This window comes from Paramacrobiotus metropolitanus, unplaced genomic scaffold (assembly GCF_019649055.1).
Source record: "Paramacrobiotus metropolitanus isolate TYO unplaced genomic scaffold, Prichtersi_v1.0 Parri_scaffold0000060, whole genome shotgun sequence".
NCBI classification, from domain to species: Eukaryota; Metazoa; Tardigrada; class Eutardigrada; order Parachela; family Macrobiotidae; genus Paramacrobiotus; species Paramacrobiotus metropolitanus.
In genome coordinates, this window is record NW_026570280.1 from 871,852 (window position 1) to 897,006 (window position 25,155).

General features: G+C 42.3%; 2 protein-coding genes and 1 long non-coding RNA gene across 3 annotated transcripts; 2 read left to right on the forward strand and 1 right to left on the reverse strand.

Annotated features, from left to right (window-relative positions):
- The first annotated feature begins 244 nt into the window (after positions 1–244).
- LOC129593160 (uncharacterized) lies at positions 245–2,905 on the forward strand. The gene is made up of 2 exons (XM_055489366.1): positions 245–535; positions 1,542–2,905. The coding sequence occupies exons 1-2, from the start codon at positions 418–420 to the stop codon at positions 2,159–2,161; spliced, it is 738 nt and encodes a 245-aa protein (XP_055345341.1). The 5' UTR covers positions 245–417; the 3' UTR covers positions 2,162–2,905.
- Positions 2,906–15,835: 12,930 nt separating this feature from the next.
- LOC129593233 (uncharacterized) lies at positions 15,836–16,892 on the reverse strand. The gene is made up of 4 exons (XR_008691073.1): positions 16,741–16,892; positions 16,589–16,671; positions 16,150–16,257; positions 15,836–16,007 (listed from the first exon to the last, which is right to left on the reverse strand). It is a non-coding gene; the product is annotated as an uncharacterized LOC129593233 (long non-coding RNA).
- A 3,973-nt stretch (positions 16,893–20,865) lies between these two features.
- On the forward strand, positions 20,866–23,916 carry LOC129593215 (uncharacterized). The gene is made up of 2 exons (XM_055489430.1): positions 20,866–21,117; positions 23,025–23,916. Exons 1-2 carry the CDS (start codon positions 21,000–21,002, stop codon positions 23,645–23,647), a joined length of 741 nt encoding a protein of 246 aa, XP_055345405.1. The 5' UTR covers positions 20,866–20,999; the 3' UTR covers positions 23,648–23,916.
- Positions 23,917–25,155: the final 1,239 nt, after the last annotated feature.

Sequence of the window (25,155 nt, forward strand, 5' to 3'; positions counted from 1 at the left end):
GTTAAAATATTGTTCGCTGGTCACGGAGTTACAACAGGTATCATGGAGGTTACTAACATCGACTCATTCGAAAGTCGAGGCATCGTACACCACAAAATCGGCATGTACATGCTTTGCTCGCGTCTAGTGTAATCGAGGAAGATGTACGATGAATACGTTATACGTTGTACGGTACCTGTTTTCCAAGTACCGCCTTCGTTCTGAGACTGCCGATCGATAGACCTACCTCATGCGCCATGCGGCGTACTACGATCTCTGGTCTGAACAATCTGCGAAACCAGCTCGCTGTCTCGGCACCATAATAATTATTATAATCGTTCAGTATCGCAAAAGAAACTCTCGTATTATTTCTGAAACCGATTATTATAAACGGCATTCGCTTGACTAAAGCGCGAGTTTCTGGCTATTAATCCGACTATGATGACGGAGAAATCGACGATTCCAAAGGCTACTAGCAGTGTGTTGGCACTCAGCGTTGCGGAAGTCCTCTTGGCACTTGTGGGATTCGCAGCAAATTTCTACAACATATTTTACGGTAAGAAGCGGGATAGCGGATGTCGTTATTTACTTCTGGCAAGCTGTATGCATCATCCGGCATTGAAACAGTACCGTAATTTACGTGTATTAAATTGAGCTTTAATTTATATGAATAATTTAATAACTTCCATTCTCTGTATGCGTCTTAACTTTTCTATTTCCGTTAAGCTTTTTTCAACCATGAACCATCTGCCCTACCGTTGCTTATTAATTATCCACTTGTTTTTTAACTCTGCAAAATGGATAAATATTTATAAAGATTCGGACGGGGTTGACAGAGCGCAAAAGGTGTGACTCACAGCTGGCACTATTCTAACTTCCGCTGAGATCATGTACATGTAAAGCTGGGTACAAACTGTGCTTGCGAGGATGTCAGCAATCACATGCGGTACCGGTCTCTTCGCTTTCATCGATTGGCAATTTGGCAGTAAATACTCATGTCTAGATAACCTTACTACCGTATGCAGTCTGCATATTACCGTACATGTTAAGTGCGGTCCTTTCTGCTGTATAAGTACTGTATAAGTGCTGTTCGATATAAATACATCGCGACCGCATTACTGTGTCATTGAATATATTTATTACTTCCTTGTATTCACGGAATAGCCGGCTGCAATTTTAGTAATAATAATTCTTGTATGATGTTGGTGATCGACTACAGTACTACAGTGCATTGTCGACCCACACTACTAAAACATCAAGGGGCTTAATTATTGGTAAACAACAGCATAGAATAATATCTGAGCTCGGGAAAAACAGACGGTAATACGAAAAAAAAGCAGTGCCTTTGTTTGTGAAACCAAATTGGAAAAGAAACAAATTTACTGAACCGGCAGTGGTATTCGAATTCATGGGTCGTTTCAAAAATTTCGCTGAAAACGCGTTCCTGAGATTATTTTTCCCATTAGCGAAGTTTTACCTTAAACAGCATATGACGTAGCTTGATTTTCCTTGCAAAACATTATTTGAACACTCGACAGAATCTTCTATGTATTGTTTCACAGGAATATTCGCTGCGGACGAGAATGTTCCGATGGGGCAAACGCTGATCTTCGTCGTGTCCATCCCGTTGTACGGAGTACAGCTGGCATGCGGTGCCCGGTTCATGCTGGCCAGTGTGCGACTAATGTGTGGCCAACGAAATTCCGCCTTCTTCGATGACGGTGATATTCCCATGTGTGAGTTCGGAATATGCCAGATTTGGGCTTTATTTAGCTGCGGCCTGTGCCTGCTGGCCTCCATCTTCGCATGGTTCATGCAAGTCGGCTTCGCCGCTAACCGTCTCATCTCGTCCGCCAAATTTGACGCCTTGTTTGCCACACCTGGCAGCGTGGCCAAACCCATACCGGACGCGTGGAATGCAGTCCAGCAAACTTTCCATTCCGACCTCCCCGGACACATGGTCATGCTGGGAGCCATTCTGCTGCTGATCGCCAGTGTCATCGTTGTGGTCTTCATCATTCGGCAACGTATTTCCGTCCGGAAAGAGCTGAAGTCGGCTGATCTGAAGGCGGATGATCGCAAGGCCTCCAAAGAAGAGCACAAGCTTCTGGCTCATTCGAAGCAGCAGAACGGAACACCACCGCCACCGTACAGTGACGAAAAAATGGCCATGACTGTGTAACAATAACCGTGACCTTTGCCTGGATTCACCATTAAGTTTGCTGTAAATGACCTTTAACTGAAATCGTTAATCATTTTTCTCGGTTTACACGTCGCTAAAATGCGAGTATAAATGTATAGATGACAGTGCTTAAATATCTGTCTCGATATCTGTATTACAGCTTTTATCGGCAGATTTTTATGATACGTCTTCTGCCCCATAACTTTTATCTTAGCATATAGTAATGCGGCTCTGTTAAGTGCCTTGACTCCCGAGATCTTCACCCGCTTGACTATCATAATAATTATCATTACTGATTCTGGAGGACTTCTTGTTATCTCCTGTATTTCCGATTCACATTGCCATTACCGATTACCCAAGACGCTTAACTCCGGTCACTTCAAACCCACCGCTAGCTGATCACGCCCAGCCGATGTGCTTTCTCATCCAATGCTTTCCCCGTTGTAGCCATCCTTGCGCCATTTCCAGAAGGTGTTCCCGCACAATCATGGCTGCTTTTTTACCGACGACTTGCCCTGTTACGCAATGTTTAGTATAGCGTGAACACACTAATGTGTAATGTGACTGTTTCTAGTCGTTTATAGAGTGTTGTAAACTATATGAGTGTAATCTTACAATCTTCACTTTCCCATAATATTATCGTCCCATCGTACTTTACAACTCACTTTTACGCCTATAAAAAAGGCAGCCTGTCAATGTTAGAGGATTTGATTCTAATGCGACCGACCGAACGACATTAAACTACTGCCCATAACCTGCTGTTGTCACGATCCTGTATTTCCATTACTTCATAGTGGATTATAGTTACGATAAGTCAAGCCGCTGCATGGGCCGCCGGAAAGGCCGTCCAGTTAATATTATGTAGTATTTTAAACCTACAGAACGTTACATATAGTAATTAGCATACTTCTATATTCTGTATGGGCGCACTGAAAGCGCAAGCTTGCGTATTTTGTGGCACTACAACTGGACATAAGTAATAAGCAAGAAAAAGTAGTACTACAAGTAGTGCTTATGTCTCATCAGAACGTTTTAAGCCATATAAAACCCGGGAAATGTTTTACTCGTACTTGTCATCGATACGGTGCATTTCAGTTCAGATTATTAGACTTCTGAATCTTTCAACGTATACTCGTTTTGTGTAAGGCTATGCTGAAGTTTTGATTCCGGTTGCATCCAGAAGAAAACGTACCCTGTATAAACACAAGATGGCGTCGGTTACGTCATAAACTGGAGTTGGGAGTTGGACTTTCCAGTTGCAATTCCCGGTTGGACTGTATAACTACAGCTCCCAACTCCAACAGAAGAATAATCACAGCTGTACACTGTACATATTTCATACTGTATAAAACACGCTACACGTATTATGCAGTACTAATATCCGCACCCAACTCGATGATAATTATTATCTTTGCGCAAATTTTTATTTTGATTGTATTATATAATTGGTTGTCTGGATAGTGTTTTCAGTAACTGTTTAAAGTAAGTATTAAAGGCGCGAAATCGTAATAAATCACCATACATAAGCAAGAAAATATACCATCAAAATGGCGCGCATAGTGTGTAAAAAGAACTTTTGCGAAGCAGTTATTGGATCATGCATTATTGTAATGTTAATTTTATTAATATTGCTCGAAGCCTTTTTCGGAGTAAGTCATAATATAAAAACCGGTATCAACAACTGTTCAGCACTGCAAGTTGAAGATTTAATCATTGGAAACGTCACCCCATGGTCGAGTGTTAAATTCCGTGTCGACAATTCGACGCTTTGAATATGTAAGTCGAAACCGTTTATTTATTTCTTTTGCGGAAACCTCCAATTTTCGCTTATTTCGCGTAATATTAAAGGGATAGTTCGCGGTTATATCATTTGGCTGGTCTTGCGGTGCCAAGCTTTCTAATAGCATTTCCTTCAGGCTTTCGAGGTTCAACTGTTTCCTGGCTTTCCTTGTTAAGGTGAAGCCCTTGACCTTTATCGTTTCACTGCCAGTATTGGTGCGGTACGCGTAGCTTTTAGGCCCTGAAAAAATTTAAAGTTAAATATTTATAAGCTGTACCGTAAAGCAGTTTATCTTAGATCCGAATGTACCGAGTGCAACAAATTCGTTGATGTGCTCATTAGGCTCCAAGGATGATGACAAATCCCCCAAACATGTTCCCACTGGCGGATCAGGCAATTCATCAGTATGAATATAAAAGATACTGTCTGCAAAGTGCACAGATAGAATTACAATATGAAAGTCAGTTTCGTAAATGTCAGTACTTGCCAGTATCGTGATATAACAAGCGGTCTCCAACCATTTCCATAAACTTCAGCAAGTGCAAACGCGCATATGCAGTTGTGAATGCCGCAATGACAACATTTGTCCTTTTGCTTGTTGGGATGTAATCTTTCTTAGAACGGTATTGAACAGCCATAATTTCGTCAGTCACCAGGTCGAATCCGGCAACTTCGTATTTATTAGAAAACAAATAATCATGGAAGACCTCTTTCTTTTCAACGAAGGCGGTATTGGATCTGTCCTCCTGCTGGCCGAATTTACCCCTGAAAAGAAAACGATCACAATTGATAATGAATCCTCCCAATCGAATTTATTCCACTTACCAAAAACTATTCAGCATTAGTTTGGACAACGCTCTTAACCCATCGTTTTTTGCGATGTTGCTTTTATCCAATAAAATATTTTCTTTGATAAAAAACTCTTCAATATATTTGTCTTTTTCTTCCTCCGTTTGACAGTTTGGTGGATAGCCTGACGCCTCTGTTTTGAGTTTCAAAAACAGATCTATGTATTCTCTAAATAAATATTGCATTTGCTCTGGATAGTGCCAAACAGAGTAAATCTTTTCAATGCGGTAGCCAGCTTCTATCGCCCGGTGAATTTCTGGTGTACAGCACGTTCCTTCCAATGCCCTGTCTTCATCTTCATGGCAGCACGGGGCGTTCACACGTTCCTGCACGCATTTTACACACAAAGGAAATGTAAGCTTGTCGATTCTGTACGGTAGTTCTGGGAGAAATAAAGACGGCGGTGGAATGATACGGCATTTTATCACTCCGAATATGCTTTCCACTGGCGGGAAGTCTTTTGTGATAATCACCGGAGGTCCAACTGGATAGGGCAGATTTTTGTTGATGTAAGGGTACTCGCTGATAACGTCAAGAGAATAGATTTTTTCGCCAGGCGCACATTTGTGGTACAGCTTGATAGCGTTTGTACGACCCCCGGTAAATGCATCTCGTGGGTGCATAGGCTCTTCAATTTTTGCTAAATCGACGGCTTGTTTGAATTCCAAGTCTTCTGCTAGGCGTGCATCGTAATCGTGCTCCCAGATTGAAACAACAGCATAACCCATAGATTTAATTGCGTCAAGGCGCGAGTCAGTCGCTTTCTGGATTTTTTCCATCGGGCGATTAAGAAATGGATGCAGTGTACTTTTTGTCGTGCAGTCGTTGCAACCGTGCCACATACACCCTTACAATAAAAAACACAATCATGTCAAAAATTTCTGTATTCTCTAAGATTGTGATTCATTTAATTTACCTAAAAACTCATAAACGGTTTTATTCCTTTGGTCGAAGCCATCTATTGTCCAATGACCTCGCGCTGCAGTTGCATATCGTTTTCCATTTCAATCCATCGGAGCCAACGATCTCCTTTGGCAGAAGATTTTTTACCTTGGCCAGGAGGACTAATCAGCGCAATTTGATTTTTCGTTAACATCCGCGCTCTCCAAAGATAATTACACATTCCTGGAGTGGTAAGGCCTAAAGCAAATGGGCACAATCCATTCGTCACTTGTTGGAAGAGAGTTCGAAACTTCTCACATGCTTGTTGCAAAACAAGGACATCTTGTGAGCAATATCTACAAAAGAGTGAAATGAATACGACGGGGTGTAGTCAATGACAAAAATTACATAACCTAATAAAGTGAGCATTAAAGTCAAAATGAATGTTGTGACGGCGTCGCTCTCTACGGAACCACTTTATAAAACGTTTACGTTCTTTCTTTTTCATGAGCTGGTAACCATAATCGTGTCGATCTGGCCATGGACGGATTTTGTTCCAATTTTCTGGCTGATTTAGTTTGTGAGGAAAGTCTCCTTTAGTTTCTTGCAGTCCGAACGCTTTGGCAAAATTTTTGAGCGATGACGGCACATAGTTCATGGAGTCACGGAATTTTATTTTAAGTTTTGAAATGTCCATCTGCACAACGTTGCTCCCGTTAAAAATTAAAGGGTGTGGAATAATTCCGTTCTTGATTAGATAGTTTAGCAGGAAATACCCATCAAATCCCTGAAAGTAACCTTTTGTGAACACATGCTTTCATAACGAATTTTATGAAGTTTTGACATTGTTTACCTTCAATTTGTGTGCAATAAAGGTGTACCCACGAAAGCGTTCGCTAAAGATGAATTCCCCCAATGCACTTGAAATATCACCGCTTATATTTCCATCTTCCGGAATGACAAATTTGTCATCTTTTGTTGCTATGACCGCTAAATTGACTTTGAAATCACCTGTCGCATCTTGAAACGTTTCAAGATCAAAGTACGCTAGCTTATCGTTTAGGTGTTTAGCGTTTTCTTTATCCGTCAACTCAATGGGGTGCATGTAACATACATGGTTGTCTTCGGGCATGTAGAACAGTGAGCACGTTGGGCAATAAACGTCACCACAACGATGCTGTTGGTCGTCCAGATCAAGTTCAATATCATCGCTTTCATCGCCGCTGTCATTGTCGCCGTCATCGTAAAGCGGATAATTTTGTGGCAAATCGTAATTGGTCTTCATTCGACGATTAACCAAGGAAATAAACGATTTACACAATTCACAAATAAAGAACTTCGCGCAGATTGGACTGCTCCCCGACTTATGCCTGTCAAAGCATTCTTGCCCATGGAAATCGCGATTACAGTCAGGACAGTGTATGTTCTGAAGCTTGTCCATAAGGCAGGTTACAGATAAACACTGATGACACTTGAATTCACATCTGTGGTTCTGCCTTTTGTTGTAGCCTTTCATACAGCGGTAGCAATAATACTGCTGTTCAAAATACGCGGGCGGGGATGTTAGAACGTCAAAATGATGATCATGATGCAGCAGCATGATCCGTTTTTCACAGTACGCTACACAGTACACAATTGAATTTCCATGGTCCACCGAGACTACAATAAATTGATAATTTGGTAAAACGTTTTCAAATCGCGGAAGATCTTCCACACTGAATTCTCTGTCTGGCAATTGTGCAGCCTGCAACAACTCCTTAGTCTTTTCGCTCTGCAATTTCTTCGTTCGGTAAAGCTTTGTATACATCGTTTTATCGCCATCTGCATGCGCCTTAGCGACCACTATAGCTCGCGCCATACACAAGCAGTCGGTGTTGCGGATTTGTGTTATGCACCGTTTCTTGTCCAACATTTGACGTAACAGCTTCGAAACATTTTTTCTGCACGAGCCAGATGGAACATCCGTGTGCTGCACCGACAGTTCAAAAGATTCATCCAATAAAAACGCCTGATTCGAATTCAAGATTCTCCGGATCGTTGTCATCCATCTTTCAACACCCACTTGATCACGTTGAATAGGTGGCATCCAAATTGGGTATTGCAGTGCGTTTTGATACAAGCAAATTCTGACCAAATTGTGGGCTGGAACTGCCGAAATCACGGTGTCTAGAATGTCTTTTAATAAAATTGTTATGGTTTTAATCGCGTATTTAAATGATAAATTATCCATACCGTGTATCACACATTTATAGGTTTCAAATGACACTGAAAATTCCTGTGAATATTTAGCCCCCGTTTTCTCCAACTCATAATAATCTTTAATATCATACAAATCCGGATCAAGTTTTTCTAGGTTCTGTACTGGCACATCGACCGGAGCCGGTGGTATAAAATAATTGTGATCGAGAAGCGCATAATTATGATTAAAAAGAGCACTATCAGCAAAGTTAGTTTCAGCACTTGTGCCGGGGGCAAATAATTCTGCGGATAATTCAGGAGTCTGTGCCATGATGAAAGTGAAATATGGCAACAGTATATTGCTAGCGACAAAGATGCAACTTTATATAAATGACTGGAACGACAACAAATTCCAGTACAGCATTTTATAACGGATACGATTAGTTAAACAGTTTACACTGATTCATGCACTAGAAATTCTTGGCATGCTAATATCCGCGTGAGTACTTTCTTCACTGCAGTCGGAATCGGTGGGAAATACAGCACCACAGCGGGAGCAACGTCTGTTACCTCGGTCATCTGCAATAACATAAGGCTTGTCAAAATCTTTGCAAAAGCGCGGAAATATTTTAGTGCATACCCCAGTAAGAATTCTAGTCTAGTCTAGAGTTGCGGCAGCGTCGTTGCCATCGACTGTGATCCCTTTCTTCGGAAATTAGCATACGGCAAAGCAGGCATTTCGTACGACTTTTTAAATAGTGATCCAGCATCCAATTAGAGTAAGCTTGAGCTTTGTTAGGACTGTAACACTAGTCGTTGCTTAGATCGGCAAAACGCGGACAGCCCAGTGTATCAAGACTAATAACATCAGATTTTATCAGTTTTTTAAGAATAAGACACTTTTGTCCCCTTTGGCATAGAAAACGACATCAGCAGGATCATTCACATAGCGGAGATAATTTGTAAACGCTCGATCTATCTGCTGTTGTAATTCCGAGAAAGCTTTATCGAACACAGCATCAGTATCCGAAGAACAAACGCCATATTTATTAACAATATAACTGTTTGGCGCTAGCGCAAATGTGGTATAATAAAGGCAATAAAACTCGACAGAACTTATTGCAAGCGACGTAATAATCGGCTTCCTATTAAGAGCATACCACTTAATATCTACAACAATGTGGTAAACCATTCTTTGAACAGAACAGCATCAGAAATAGCAAATGTCCGTTGCCTAATGAGACAACAAAAACAAAATGTTGTATCTGTAAATACTACCTGATGCATCAAAACGAGGCAACGGAACGTCATGCTGTTGTGTCAAAATAATTTGGTGTACAGCAAAATATTTTTACTCATAAATAAACGATACGTGAGACAGCCGCGTTGATGACGTGACTTTATTGCACTATCTGGCGGAAAACGGACTGAATAAGCAGTGAATTATCACGTACAACAGTTTTTAAATTAAAAAAATTGTTAATATAAGCACAAACCATTCGATCATTCGATGATTTGCTACTGGTAAATAAATGAATAAGAGAAGTGAATGACTCGCCGGAACATCGTTTAAGAATAAAAAAGCAGCAGTACTGTCCACACACGGTACTCCATTCCATTTGTAGACAATGGGCTTGCGAAATAACAATGCCCGCTTTCTTGCAAAAACCTCCAATATGGCTGCCGTAGTATTGCGGTTCATGGCCGTAAGAGTCAAAATATTCCAGCTGTCCTGGTATAGCCTGATAGAACGCCAACCAATGCGAGCCAGGTTTTGCAGCTTCGTCAGTATTGACAACGCATGCCCAAGGCAGCTTAGATGGTAGTGACGACGGCAACGTGTCCGCAGCAAAAACGCCAATGAAAGCGTCTCGTGTCACGGCGCTTGAACGTAGCACATGGTTAATTTCAGCGGTGTCCATTGTAATACCTGTCTGTATACAAAAAACGACGTTAAAATTATTCTTTTGATTATGTCCTGTAAACAACGGGCGACCGAAGCGCTCCGGTCGCCCATTGTTTACCACATCCGTCACGGTTCACTTCAGCGTCGTCAGGGACCACAAGCGCGCCCACCCCCGCTGGCGACCCGGAAGCGTACCGCTCAAGAAATTACGCGTCTGTTTCAGGCGGGCAAAACACTTACGTTAGGTTTTTATGCCGTGAAATCCGCAATTAGCTGACGGTGTGAATTGACTTCAATAATATTATCCCACACCATCATCGTAATTGCCATAATCGGTTCAGTTAATTGGGCGGCAAACTGCAAGCGGATTGATAGATTTCCCTGGCGCACGGTGCTCATCGGTCCCCGGCCAGTCCGTGATGGTGTCAGATCGAATCCCCAACTACCAAAGCCTTCCGCAAATGCTTTACGGTCAAATGGCAGCGCCCCGTCCGGTGCGTGCAAGCGGCCAAGCGTTTCCAACAGACCGTCATATGATTGTAAATAATCACCCGTGGCGAAATTTGGACGGTAGGCTTGTGCGGGATACGACTGCCCATCGACCTCGACACTTATATAGTTGAGATTGAAATGTTCAAAGTTAAATGGATTACCTCGGCGCAGCCCGTGAAAGCTCGAGCTCTTCACAAATCCCACAAAAACGCATTTGGGTACTGCTCCAATATGTAAATTAGCCAGCACCGTGCTCTGAATTGTGCCAATATCATTAACGCGCATACATACTCGCTCTATGGGATATTTAACTGTTTTTGTCGACAACTGAGCCGTGAGCGCAGACAGGTATGCCGGATTAGGCACAAAACGTTTGACATACAGCCGTGGATTACGAATGTATGCTTTAAAAGTGTCCACTGGAAGATTGGCATACGAGCGCAAATAGAATTCCGGCTTATTTAAAATGAGACGCACATGTAGCGGTACACCGGTGATCAGATTTTTTCCCTGTTGAAAAATGTCCGTACACAATTTGGCGCTGAAGGGAACGTATTCGTTGGCCACAAACATGGCTTTTCGCGTTACTTCCCCAGCGTTATTGGCATGATCTTCCAGCTCTCCGGGAGTGTCTAAATAAAATCCAGCACTTGTTGCCTGGCTTTTTAGGGCAGCCGGTGTATACCCCAACAAATTTTCCAAGTAAGCTCGGTAGGCATACAATGGGGTCGAATTAGTTATCAGGCGGTTGGCCATTGTCACTTCTACCGAACTGAATATAGAATGCGCTATCAGGTTGACCGGTGCTACCAGATCAGTGTTTTCAATACGTGTAGCCGGCCCAAGACCTGCAATTTGCTTTTTGATTGCAATATCCATTTCTGGGGTAATTTCGGGTAGCACTAGCAGCGCCGACGTCGATGGGGGAATGTAAAACGAAATTTCCCCAGAACTGATTTCTTCTGTTTGGCCTGAGGTCGGTAGAATGCGTTCCTCTTCTGTCCGCACAAAATCCGCAAGAGTGGCTGGAACGGAGAATAAATCCGACTCGACCTGCATAGCTGGTACACTTCCTTCCAAAATAAAAGCCATTTCAAAATGCGTCCTCAAATTCTCTCGGGGGAATCCGTTTAAGCCGTTTAAGTTGGAAGGAAGGTTTCTTTATCTTCTTTGTCTTCTTGTGCTGCTGTTTAAGCCGTTTAATGCCTCCTTGCTGTTGAGGTTGCGCAGTTAAAGATTCCGAAATTTTCTCTCCTACTTTCTTGGATGTCTCACTAAGAACTGTTGTCGCTGCGTCGCGTAAGTGGGGCTTTGCTGCTTCCATTGCTGTTCTAGCATGTGGTGCCGCTGCTTTAATAACCGGGGCAGCAAAATGCGCTAATTTACTAAACATTGCGCGCAGAAAACTGGGTAGCATAAATCCACTACCATTTTGCATTAAACTCCCGCGATAGCGTGTCATGACGGCTCCATAGCCGTGCTGGCTACCAGCACCAGTGGCGGCGGCCCCAGAAAATAAATCCAAATAAAACGATGGTGACGGCTCAAAGAGTATTACGGGCATTTTTTAGCGATAGTAATACTGAATGGGCCGGAAATGTAGTTTTACCATTGACTTTCCAGTCTGAAAAATTGCCGCTTCTCCCAGATCAGTTGCAATGTTGATATCGATAGTGTCCAGTCGATCGTATAAAACAGGTAGAAAATGTGGATCCTCGAACCTTTCCGAAACAATTTCGAAGCGAGGAACACTTGCTTTAATGGGGAAAGCGCGCAAAAGCTGCATAGTTTCATCGCCCACAATATTGTAGTCACACTTGTTACAGTAGACAAAAATTGATTGGTTCCCAATGTGCATATTTACGGGCTTGTCCGCTGTCATTGTTGTAGACGTCTCCAACAGCTGCAACTCTCCCAAGGCTTTCAGCTGATCGGACAGTGTTGTAGCTGCGGAAGCAAAATTTGTTTTTTCCATCAAAAAATTCTCATATTGTTCAGACTGTGCAGCAAAAAATCGTCGTTCTTTAAATTCAAGCATACGGGATAGATGCAAAGATGAGGGAGGAAAATCCAGAAAAACACGTACGCTGGGAAATTTTACTTTGAGCTTGGGCTCGGTTGCTAATAATTCTAGTTTGAAAGCCTGCTCTTCCGCTGCAGAATCGCGAAATGGCTTTAACCTTGGTACTTTACCGTTGATAAAATTAATGATATCACTTTTCTCATAGATCCCTGCAGGTACTGTAATTGTGTCCCGCTCCATAACAAAAACACCGTTGCTATCCATAGAAGTAATTTGGTCTACGTGCAGTGTTTGTGGACTGGGTAAATTGTACATTGAATTAGGATACTGTATTTCCACCAATGCCATTTCCCATTGTCCGGTAGGGATATCACGCTCTTTAACTTTGTTGTCCATTCAGCTGCATTATTCTTTGGGAAGTGCTGCATACAGGCATCAGATGGAAGCGTGACATAAAAGCTATTATGGGCCATTTCTGACACGACTGAGTTCGGCTTCGTAATATTTCCCGCGAATTAAGTCCCCTTCTTCATCCAGTAATACGTAAAGCGGCTCTGGCTGTTGTGGTAATACTTGGTGTATCTTGTAAATTTCGTCCTTAAATGTTGACTCATACCCTTATTCAAAAAGTGCTTTGTCGATGGCTACTCGTACTGTGTCACCCACGCCGTACTTTGGTTTTTTCTGTTTTCCCAATAATAATTCTGCATATAGTCGATTGAATATTTGCAGCGAATTGGACTGGCTAACCTCATTAGGCGTGACTTTATGCGAAGAATGGATTGCGTTGTTGTAACTGTTTACCAAATCGCTCAAAACGTCCCAGTACACTTTAGATTGTCGGTGTCGAAATAATTTCCATATACGTTTCTTGAGATGCGTATGCCATTTTCAGCTAAGGATGCTTTGATTGCTTTATTTTCAGAAGAGAACAAGAAAACCTTTTGGGCCGTCAAAAATTCTTAACATCCTTATTATAAAATTCAAGACCTTTGTCCGTTTGCAATTTAATTGGAGTTCCGAGTTCTGCAAGCACCTTTTCCAATCCAAGTTTTACCTCTGGACCGCTTTTATTCTTTAGTAGTTGACAGCTTACTTTCTTGCTGAAGACGTCGATCACAAACAATATCCAACGGTATCCTTTGTTCTGCTTCGCATATTTTGACATGTCTGCCAGATCAGCTTGATATTGCTCCAGTAGGTTTGAGACAACTACGGGGTTTCTTTTGAACTTTTTGCGTCGAGATTTGTGGACTGTATATGGATCCAGATGTTCCAGCTGTTCCCGCGTTTGTTGATATTTTGTTGCTTGTGGAAAGTGGCTGCAAAACTTCTGAATCCCCGTTAAGCTGCCCGGGTGTTGAGGGTTCAGGTACGCTTGTCGTAGCAGTAGATTGGTCATCGTGTTCGTCGTCGCTACTGCTTGATCCATCGCAACAGCTAGATGTGCAGTTCCATGTCATACCTTCACCCAAAGACAAAGAAAAGGGAACGCATCCACCACTCATTTGTTATTAATAGTCATCCAGTTGAACTGGGATTTGGTTCTTGAACCGATGGGACCTTCGACTTGCAAAGTGTTCTCATCAAATACTTCTCGCTTTGCGCGCTTGCGTTTTGCCGGAGGTGCAGGTGGAATAGGAGGGAAAGCGTCTAACATACGATCAGGCATATTAGGGAGTACCCACGGCTTCTTTAATAGTTGTACTGGAATTGGGGGCACAGATGCTGGAGGCGGAATAACCATTTGGTCAGGGCCAAACGCCGACTCTTTCAACGCCAAAAAGCGAGCCAAGTTTCTTGATAACAGTTCCGCTTTCTCCCATTCGCTTAGCGTATTCCGTGAAATTATATCTCTCATCAAATCATCCAGTTTTACAATATCTACAACTTCAGTAGGCTGCTGTTGTAATTGGACATCCGTTACAATATGACAAACCGCGTCACTTGTAAGTTTTTTCATTTCGTTCGCGGGAACAATATAGTGCACTTCCGGTTTCATTTTAGTAGAGCAGTTCCCAAAACAGCTGCCAATACAGGTAGAACCGCAGGTAAGAATCCTCCGCGCTGTAATAAAATTTCCCTCTTGCTTCGTAAAGGATATTTTTTGAGGGCAATCAGCTTTAATGGTCGACGCCAACGTTGGCACACCTTTAGCTGATCGGTGGTCAGAGGCACTGAATTCTTCACCAAATTTAAACAAATTTCTTCGAAAGAGCGAAGTTGTCGTTTCGAAATATTTTCCAAAAGAAAACGACGCTGCTTGGGTTTCAGCGATTGCAGGGTAAGGAGAAACGGAGCAAAGTCTTTTACAATCTGATCACACATTCTTGGGCAAGTTTGTCGTTTGTGGATTGATGTAAATTTTTGTCAACTCTCCCGGTAATATTGTTGAACGAATCCTTAAATAGGCAGGTGTGTCCGGTTTCATATCCAAAATGAGAGGTTGAAATGGTTCCTGGCCGATTTCCTCGTAAGCCCCGCTGAGATGTTTTAAACCTGTGTGCCTTTCTAGAATCTTGATTTGGTTCACATCACGATTATTTTTGAACAGGATAAGATATTGCGCATTAAGATGAACGTCTCGCATAGCAGACCCTTGTTTGTATAAGTTTTTGAATAATAAAAATACACAAAGCCGTTTATGGTGTACTCTTTGAGTGAAAAGTTTAGATAAATGCTCATTTTTCACCAAACCGCTTGCCACGTCATCCAGTACCAACAAAATATTTTGTTTACCATCAAAATAATTTTCATCCTCCACAATTTGCTGAATATTTTTCGTCAGTTCAATCCCCGGGATTTGGCGCTGAAGCATTTCGTAGGCTGGTTGCATTTCTCCGTACACCAAAATAATTCGTCCAAATGGTTGGTCAAATAATTTATCGCGCTCCATAATTAATTTTGACACATACGTCGTTTTCCCCGAAGTCGTTGGCCCCACAACCAGGACTGAAGCGGGTAATCGGAATCTCAAGTCAGCTGTCGTGCGCGGGTACCTATTAAAGGACTCCATTTCCAAAGGGCGGAGCTATTGCTAGCGTACCGGAAGCAGAATGGAGAATTCAAAGCGGAGGGTTGTCTTGGATATTGATTGATTTATTGCTGGCTCCCAACGGCTTATAAAACAGCTGGCATTTTGTGATTGCCAAACCAGTGTTAGCAGGTGCTACACATTCACCATTCCATCCCACTTTAATCATTATCGCGTTGAATTTAGGAGCCAATCGCGTCACTCGCACGGACTTGTCTGGCATAATCGTGGAGATTATTTATATTTAGACATCGCTAGTGCCATTCAGGATATGCTGGAGCTTATTGGTGAACGACCTGCGCGTTTGACGTTTTTCGCCAAAGGATTGGAAAAGCAAAAGATTTTGGACAATTATTTGCCTGAAGTGTTTATTTGAAGACATTGGGTGCCCGAAGTTCAAGGATCTTACTTCATTACCACAAACAACGCTTTCGAAAGCGGAGACGTTTGCAAATTGGCTGAATGGCGAAGATAACTAACGTTATTGCAACTGCTGACCTTGGCTGCGCAATTGGCTTACCCAGCTTATACGAGCGCGCTCCGCTTTCTCATTATGCACCACACAAATATTCTGGGCTTCTTCTCCGTTCCATTCGTCCGCAGAAATCGCACTGCCAAGTGTACCGCAACGGCAAGATCACAGTTAATGGTGCAAAGTCCATCAGTGATGCTCTTGCGTTATTGCATCATTATTGCCGGAAACTGCAAACATATGGCTATCAAAAAGCATCGGTAAAGAATCCACGAATTGTTAACATTGTAGCCACTTTTAATTTTGGGAGATTTCTTAGTTTAGGAAAATTGTACATCTCAATAAGAGCAAAAGTCGATGCCATGTTTGAACCTGAATTATTTCCGGCCATGCGGGTCCGGCTTCGAGGTTGTACGGCGATGATTTTCCATTCCGGAAAAATTAATTTATTAGGTGCAAAAGATGCTGATACTCTTCATACTGCTGAAACCGAACTGCGCTTGTTATTAGGGAACTTAATACAGAAATAAATAAAATTATAAAAATCTATCGTTGCATATTTCTATTACCTTGCATTACAAAGCACTGGTGATTGATTTAGTAAGAAATGTAAAGAACGTTAACCCTTAAAAGTACATGGTACATACTACATATACAGTGCAATACTGTACAGTACATTGCTCATTAATTATGATAATTAGAGTTCAAATAACAATGTATTTTTTGTTATAAAAGCATTGAGCAAACATACAAGCATATAATAATAATTTCTGTAATGTAAAAACTGCGAAATCAGCAAATTGCGCCATACCGTTGACAAGGTGGAAAAATTCATTGAGAAGTTCAGGCCAACTTTTTCGACTCGAGCCCTTGTTGTTTATAGCAGCCCCGAAACTATGTACACATTAAAAATATAGCATGCGTTACAACGCCATATAAACTAAAAACATTTGCTTCACTTACTTCGTGTACAAGAAATTCATAAATTCTGCAATTAGCGGAGTAATCGTTAACAGGAATGCGACTTTGGCTCCAGTGGAAAAAAATTTGCAGCGACCCTGACGGACTTTTTCCAGTTGATCTGCACGCACACATAAGCATGCACGCAATAGACCATCAGGCTGGAAATAACTGTCAACATTGATTACATAGTACAGTCATAATGTACAGTAATAAAGAAAATAATATTCCATCGTACCTGTAAGTTTACATGAATATGTAAGTATAAATAAGTTGAGAAAAGAGCAAATAGTGATATTCAGTAAGAAGCAATTCACTTACTGTAAGTTGAAAGACTTTGACGCGCCAGATGCGTTAAAGTGCTCTTCCACAGTATGAAAGAATGTCAACAACTTGTTGAATAAAGCAGTGAAAGTAAACACAATATAACTATACAGTGTACAGTAGCATGCATACAGCAGATTGGCGCATGTCGAGTTTCACCATTATATTCAAGCAGTTCACACTGCAGATAAGCAATTAAATTACTGGGAAAGTTTGAAAATAATTATGTATATCATAAGTGCACAGCAGCTACATGTGTTTAAAATAATTAAGAGACGCGCATGGTCTGCAGCATCAGCGCTGCGCTAATGTTGCGCTAATGTGCTAGTGCCGCTCCACGCGGTAAAAGAATGTAAACAACTTGTGTAGGAAAGTAAGCGTGTAAATTAGGTAGTGTATTTCTATACAGTATACAGTATACATATGCAGTAATCATATGCTGTAGCTGTGCTGAATCATACGCTGCAGTTGGGAGCTGGAAGTACAGAGTACAACCGGGAACTGCAACTGGAAAGTCCAACTCCCAACTCCAGTTTTTGACGTAACCGACGCCATCTTGTGTTTATACAGGGTCCGTTTTCTTCTGCATCCAAAACGTCATAGACGTCAAGAAGCTTCATACTAATTTTATTAACTTTTTTTAACTTTATCATTCGATAATGCTAAACGGTTTGTCTGAAGTGTATTGTCAAAGTATAGAGACATGGAAAGAATCGACAAGGTGATAAAGAGGTTCTGAATAGGCAGTGATCTTCACATCGTTCGAGGGGAGCGACGCCTTCGAGGGAGACAGAACACCAGCTGTTAAAAAAACTGAATTGGTGCGTAGAACGGAATAAATTCAGAAGAAGATATGCCTTTAGCCGAATATGAGAACCGCGGTTCCACCGAGATACATTTTCATCCTCTCTCCATTAAACCACGATTTCCTCCTCCTCCTTATCACAAATAACAAAAATTTTCCAGTAGCATGTTAAAGTCTCCGTTAACGGAGTTTGGCTACTGTAGTTGCACTAATAGTAATAATAATAACATAAGTTCCACTGAACAACGGTCATCACATGTTCTAAGCTGAAGGTAGATTACTCGTAAATACATGATTGTATTATCTGCAACGTGCAAACCGCTTTATGCGGTTGTTTCATCGTGAATCTTGGTGGTACCGCATTTCGGTTAGCGAAAACTTAATACAAATTTTCAGCTCAAATTATTATGACCACGTGCCAACGCAGTCGAACGCACATGCAAGCTACAATAATTAAAATGAAATGTGCCTCGAATTTCGGACAACAAGTGTACGAGCATCCTTCGTATGATTTTAGAAGCCGACCACATTAATAAAATTCTGCAACAAAAACAGAGTTAGTCATAACGGTAAAATTCCTTTAAATTTTCCGTTCCAGCCATGGTTTCGATTACGGAAGCCGCGTTACACAGTTGAATTTCCATACTCTGTAGGTAGGCGTTGCCGAAGAAATTCGAGTGAGCGAGGTCAGCCGGAGTGGTGCTGTAGCCGCTTTCCGATGTCCTTCACTAAAAGTAAAGAGCATCCTATTTTCTCCAGGCCGCGAGAGTTTCAAAATTAATGCTAATGGGGCAAAAATGTATCTGCCATCAAGGTACGCGTACAGCCTGGTTTACTGGTCTTCGATCTGGGCGGCGGTGGATCCGGTGGTAACGGGAGTGGCCTTATTGTGGGATGCGGCGACAGTGTCCACACAGGTCACGTCCCATGTTAAGCACAGGCTGCATAAGCCAGCGTGTCCATGCGAATGTGGTCAATCCATCGGAAATATGGGATATGTCGGGGTTCGCAAGTGCAACCACTACCAAAAGGTATAGGCAGTCACACTCACAATAATCTTCAGGCAACTGAACAACGCAAACCGCAACCCGAATCGGCAGGACGAGAACAGAGCCACTGGATGTCCGTGCCGTCCGGCGGACAGATCGGCGGCGGCACGAATGCTAGGTGGTAGCCTGCGTGCCGCCAGAGACCGGTCCGCAGCCAGCATTCCATCCGCGCCGCGAATGCGCACTGGTCGCTTCGCTTACGGTGATGGTCAACGTAGTCGCGCACAACGGACCAGGGCTACCGGGCACCGACACATTGCGATGGAAATTGATGACCAGACCGGGGATTCTAGTGAGTTTGGCGATTTATTTCAGATAGCGGTAGGGCGCCACCAGGGAGCAGCCGTTGTACTTCCAAATAGCGTGATGCTTGTAAACGCCTACCGGCGTGCAGTCGACGGACCCGCTGCACGTCATGGAGGACTTGCGCAGGGGCTCAATGAAAATTTCGTGGACGCGCAGCTATGACTGGCACGTGTACGTCGACTACCGGCCGTTTAACAGTACGTTCGACACACCACTATCCCACCGGATTCGCGACCGACATTGTGGATCAAGAGGTAGCTCGCATTTCCGCTTCTGGTAGTAATGACCGTCTCCTGAGCGTGGCAATGCCGCCGTGGTCCTTGGATGATGGGTGTTGTGGTGCTGCCTAATGTGCCATTCTTGAAGGTGCGCATACTTTTATTGGTTTAGTTGGCATGCAGAGTTATAAGTATCACATTCATCAGTTGCCAAAAAATTATCCAAGACCATATGCACGCATGCCGTGGCTGCTGTTGGTGTGTAGTGTGTATGTACATTTTCTGTTTCGTTTTCTTGAACTCATAAGGTTTATTCAAGTACAGCATACAGTGCATACTGTAACCCCATGTTTTTGTTTTTCTCTGACAAGGGTCAGTTTCTTGACCAATGCAATACTCCTGTTTGGAAGTAAGTATTCTTAGCAACATCATGGTATTCGTTAACTGCTGCTCGCATAATTACTACCCTAGAGGTTAAAATTAATATCTTTTATGCTAATTACTGCGAATGCTCAATAATGTTACCAGACACACTGGTCACCGCTGGTGACCTATGGTCAGTATAGGCAAAAAAAAATATCTTTCTCAATTGCACTTTTTCCTCGGCAAATCTCGGTTTTCAAGCAGAAACTCGTACTCCTGCGAATACCGAGCGTTCCCGGGTTAAGCACCAAATACAGTGCTAAAATACGAGTATAACACAGTACTAGTACAGTATTCTGAATGATAATCGAGTCATTCGAGTATACTGCAGTTTTATATGGTTGCAACCTTAAAGCAGTACCAATCATATCAGAAAATTAACTCTGATATCTACACTGATCATTCCTGCTTTAACGAATCTGGTAACGAGTAAAACCATATTTCTGTTAAGTTCGACCAGGATAAAATTGCATGCGGTGTGTGCAGTTATCAGATTATTAACCTATTATGGTGCAGTTTTAAAACGCAAAGTACTGAGCAATTAAATTCTTCGGTTTACATTAGGCATTTTGTAGATGGCTGTACCTAGTACGCAGTGACGCACTACCTTTGATTGCTTGTTGAAATTACAAAATTACTATTGTACTTACAGATTCATGGCCTATAAAGCATTACCGTAGCACGAGTATTATGACTGAGATCCGCTTTACGCGCGGTTTCTCAAGCTTACAAACCTAACCCAACAGGTGCGGTGCAGGTTACCAATCACTGACTCACTCGAGAGCCGAGGTATCGTAGAGCAAGAATCCACCGCTGTACTGCTTTGATTGGGCCCGATGATTCGAGAATGCCGTACCATGAAGACGTTATACAGAGTACATTGTACGTATGTGCTTTGTTTTCCAAGTACCGCCTTCGTACTTAGACTGCCGATCGATAGAATGCTTATTAGTATCACCGCATGCGCCATGCGGTGTACGATCTCAGTCTCCACGATGGGAAACCAGTTGACTATTCCGGTGTTCATTCAGTATCGCCAAAAAAAGCTAGTTACTCTTATTATTTTTTAACCAAACATTATACATAAGCGGTATTTGGCTAACTAGCGCCCGAGTTTCTGACTGCTAATCCGACGGAATGATGGAGAAACTATTGAAGATTCCAAAGGCTACTGGCAATGTGTTGGCACTCAGCATTGCGGAAGTTCTCTTGGCACTTGTGGGATTCGCGGCAAATTTCTACAACCTGTTTTACGGTAAGAAGCGGAATATCGGATGCCCTCATTTATTTCCGGCATGCTGCATGTGTTATCCAGCACTGGAACAGAACCGTAAATTTACGTATAAAATCAGCTGTAGTTAATTTTATGATAAAGTTTACTCTAATAGTTTTTTATATTTTCTATTCGCTGTTTTGCGGCTTAAATTTCCATTTCCGTTAAGCTTTTTTCTACCATGAAGCATCCACCCAATCGTTGCTTATTACTTTTCCGCATGTTTTTTAACTCTGCAAAAGAGATAATTATAAAGTTTCGGACGAGGGTGACAGAGCGCAAAAGATATGACTAACAGCTGGCACTATTCTAATTTCCCATGACAGGCTAGGTAGTTACCTAATACTCATAACGGTTCTCATACTCATAATCCTACTCCTAATTCAGAATTCATACTCATATAGGCTCTCACAATCATTACCATACTGTGGTCCTACTGGTCATCATACTTATGTTCATAATTATAAGTTATACCTTTGCCATTACTCATACAGTCATATGGGTGTGTCGAAAATGTTATATTCGGTCGAAACCACGTCAGTCAACTCATCCGTCCACTCGTCAAAGATTATTTCATCTGAATTTGAAGCGGAAAATCACTTTATCAGAAAATGACTTCACTATGCAAAATGACTTCCGTGAACTTGGATTGAATAGCGTGGTACAACAGGTGGAAGATTAACAAATACAAGTGACAGTACTCGATATAATAACGATAACAAACTTTGTCAGTGTCAGTAAGAACAAAAATTCTCAATCATTAAGCATTATCATGTAAACGAAGTAACAAGCGAAAATTAACAAAAGTTAAATTTCCCTCGGTTCAAGTAGAATAAATCGCATTTAATTTGCGCGTACGGTTCAGCCTTTCGTATATATGCAGTTTAGCGTAATTCATTTGTCGTCGAGGGCGCAAAGCTCGGCGAGGATGCAACCGAGGATGCCGTAGAATTAGCATGGGCTATTACTACTTAATAATAATACAGTATTTACCAAACAGTATAATGCCTTTACTTATAATATAATGCACATGAGCGCACTGTTATGAGTAGTGGCAAAGGTATGAGTTATGATTATGAACAAAAGTATCATGACCGGTTGGTCCAAAGTATGGTAATGATTATGAGAGCTAATATGAGTATGAATTCTGAATTAAGAGTAGGATTATTCATTAAGAGTATGAGGACCAATATTAGGTACATACCTAAGCCCCCATGACATCATTTGCATGTAAACCCGGGTACTACTCTACATGTGCTCATCGATCACATGCCGTACCGGTCTCAGCTTTCATCGACGGCAGTGCCTGTTGCTCTATAAAACATGACCAGATACTAGATAGTCATAGTCACACTTAACTGCATAGTGCATACTACCGTACATGTTAAGTGTGTCCTTGCTGCTGTTTACGTACCCCATTCGATATAAATAGATCGCGACCGTATTACCGTGTCACTGAATGTATCTATTACCTTGCATTCACGGAATAGCCGGCTGCAATTTCAAAAATAACAGTTACTTTCTGTATAATGTTGGAGACCGACTACAGTTTCCGATGTTGTCGTCCCAATCGATAGCTTCGCATTGCTAAAACATTCAGGAGCTTGGCTGGTCTACAATAGCATAGAATAATATCTGAGCTCGTGAAAAACAAATGTTAGTAGGGAAACTCAAGAACGCAGAGATTGTATTTGTGAAAAAAAAATTGGTAGAGATGAACATTTACTGAACCGGTACTGATATTCGTTCGTTGCGAAAATTTCGTTGACCACACGTTCCTGAGATGAGTTTTCCCATTATTAAAATTTTATCTCAAAACATGCATCACAATAAATTGATTTTCTCTTCGAAAGCTTATTTTATCATGCTGTAGAATTTTCTGTTTGCAGGGATCGTATCAGCGGGAGAGAGTATTCCGATTGGCCAGACGCTGATCTTCATCGTTTCCATCCCGTTGTACGGACTACCGCTGGTATGCGGTGCCCGGTTTATGCTGGCCAGTGTGCGACTATTGCGTGGCCGGAGAAATTCCGGCTTCTTCGGTGAAGGTGTCCGCAACATTCCCGCGTGGCAGTTCGGATTGTGCCAGCGTTTGGCTCTTATGGGCAGCGGCACGTGCCTGCTGGCCCTGGTTCTTGCGTGGTTCTGCGAGGTCGGGTTGGCCGCTAACCACCTCCTCTTGTCGGCCAAACTGGACGCCTTGTTTCCCAAACCTGACACTACACCCAAACCCAAACTGGAAGCGTGGGCAGCCGTTCAGCAAGCATTCCAGGCGGACCTCACCGGACAGATGGTTATGCTGGCAGCGGTTCTGATACAGATCGCCGCTGTCATCGTCGTGGTCTTCATTATTCGACAAAGTAAATCCGTCCGAGAGGAGCTGGAGGCGGCTGGGCGGAACGCGGATGATCGCAAGGCCTCCAAGGAAGAGCACAAGCTGCTGGCGCGTTCGAAGGAGTGTAACGGACCACCGCCAGCGTACAGTGACGGAAAAATGAAAATGACCGTGTAGGACCAATGTGACCTTTACCTGGAGGCTTTACCGTTGAGTTCGCAGTTAATGACCTTTAACAGAGAATCCTTGAACAACTGTACGGTTTACGTGCCTTTAGAGAATCTTTCATTAAAATTCGAGTTCATAATAGACCGTGCTTAAATACTCTTCTCGATATCTGTATTACGGCTTTTATGAATTTTTCATAGTACGTCTTCTGCCTCAAATTTTATATTAAAACATAGTAATCTTGTACGGGTGCTTCGATGCCCTAGAACTTCACCTGTTTGACTGTCATAGGAATTATGATTACTTCAATATTGTCGTATTACAAGAGTTACGGTGCTTATAACCACTTCCCTGCTTAGCTTTGCGGTATGAGCACTCTTCTCTCTCAAACTGGTATAGCGAAACAACTTTGAGAAACGACGGAGATACAAACAGGAACACTGAAACCAGGAATCCCTACGAAATACACGAACACACGAAGAACACCTTACTTTCGGTATCGGTTAATGCGAGGATTAGGCAAGGGCGAGGGTCGGCTCTGACACGAGCATACTGCGGTATCCTATGCTAAGATCAGACTTGGATCATGAACATGAAGATAACCTTTAGAACATGCTGTCCCTATAATCCAGTTCACAACGCATTCCTCAGACTTGGAAGTTAGAAATAAGAAGAGTCTCAAGATCAGTAGCCACGAGATTGATGCCGATATTAGGAAGAACAAGAGAATTTATATTCTAGAAACACAGCATCATACGCGTCGAGAGGATTTAGAGAACAGCAATTCAAACACGGGAAATAGGATTAGATAACAACATCAGCAGTGACGTAGGAGAAGGCGTTCAGGTAAACAGTAAGATAAACGGATGAGTACATACTATCCAGTATCCACTCCTCCCATGTCAATATCATCCGTAAACTGGCCAAGGTACTGTATCGACTCAAGTTGGCACTATTTTCACACTGCGCCAAATCCATGCTATGCAGCACCATGCGCCGTGCAGGTGTGCACTGAACTGCCTGAAAAGTATCTTTCAATCCACCCGGGCTTTTGATAGCGATTGCTGCTAAAATACGCAGTCCCGCATCGAGATCCCGTTAAATTTTCAAAAATAAACTCTCCCGTTTTCACCCAATAATTTTTGAGTACCGCGTTAGTTTGTCGTAAAATTCTGAATAAAACGGTTAAGGCCGATTTTTTGAAATTTGCTTTTCCCCAAGATCGACGACCATGAGCGGTCAGCCATACAACACCCGAAATTTTGGGGTATTCCCCTTTAATCATGGGTGAACTGGGCTGATCTGGGGGAATCTCCCAAAATTTCGGTTGACAAAATTAAATTTATTGACGTCATAATTTTTTGACATTATAAATTACAATTGTTTGTCAGGTTTGAAAATGTTGTGACGGCAGTCGCTTTTAACCGCCCGCCGGCGCCCGGGTTAATTGTATGATGCTGTTCAAGCAGTTCAGTGCGCACCTGCACGGCGCATGGTGCTGCATAGCATGGATTTGG

Bases quoted from the DNA above. Each gene is read 5' to 3' on its own strand.
- LOC129593160 (XM_055489366.1), top strand. From the start codon at position 418: ATGATGACGGAGAAATCGACGATTCCAAAGGCTACTAGCAGTGTGTTG. The intron at 536-1,541 runs GTAAGAAGCGGG...ATTGTTTCACAG, and splicing joins TTTCTACAACATATTTTACG to GAATATTCGCTGCGGACGAG.
- LOC129593215 (XM_055489430.1), top strand. From the start codon at position 21,000: ATGATGGAGAAACTATTGAAGATTCCAAAGGCTACTGGCAATGTGTTG. The intron at 21,118-23,024 runs GTAAGAAGCGGA...TTCTGTTTGCAG, and splicing joins TTTCTACAACCTGTTTTACG to GGATCGTATCAGCGGGAGAG.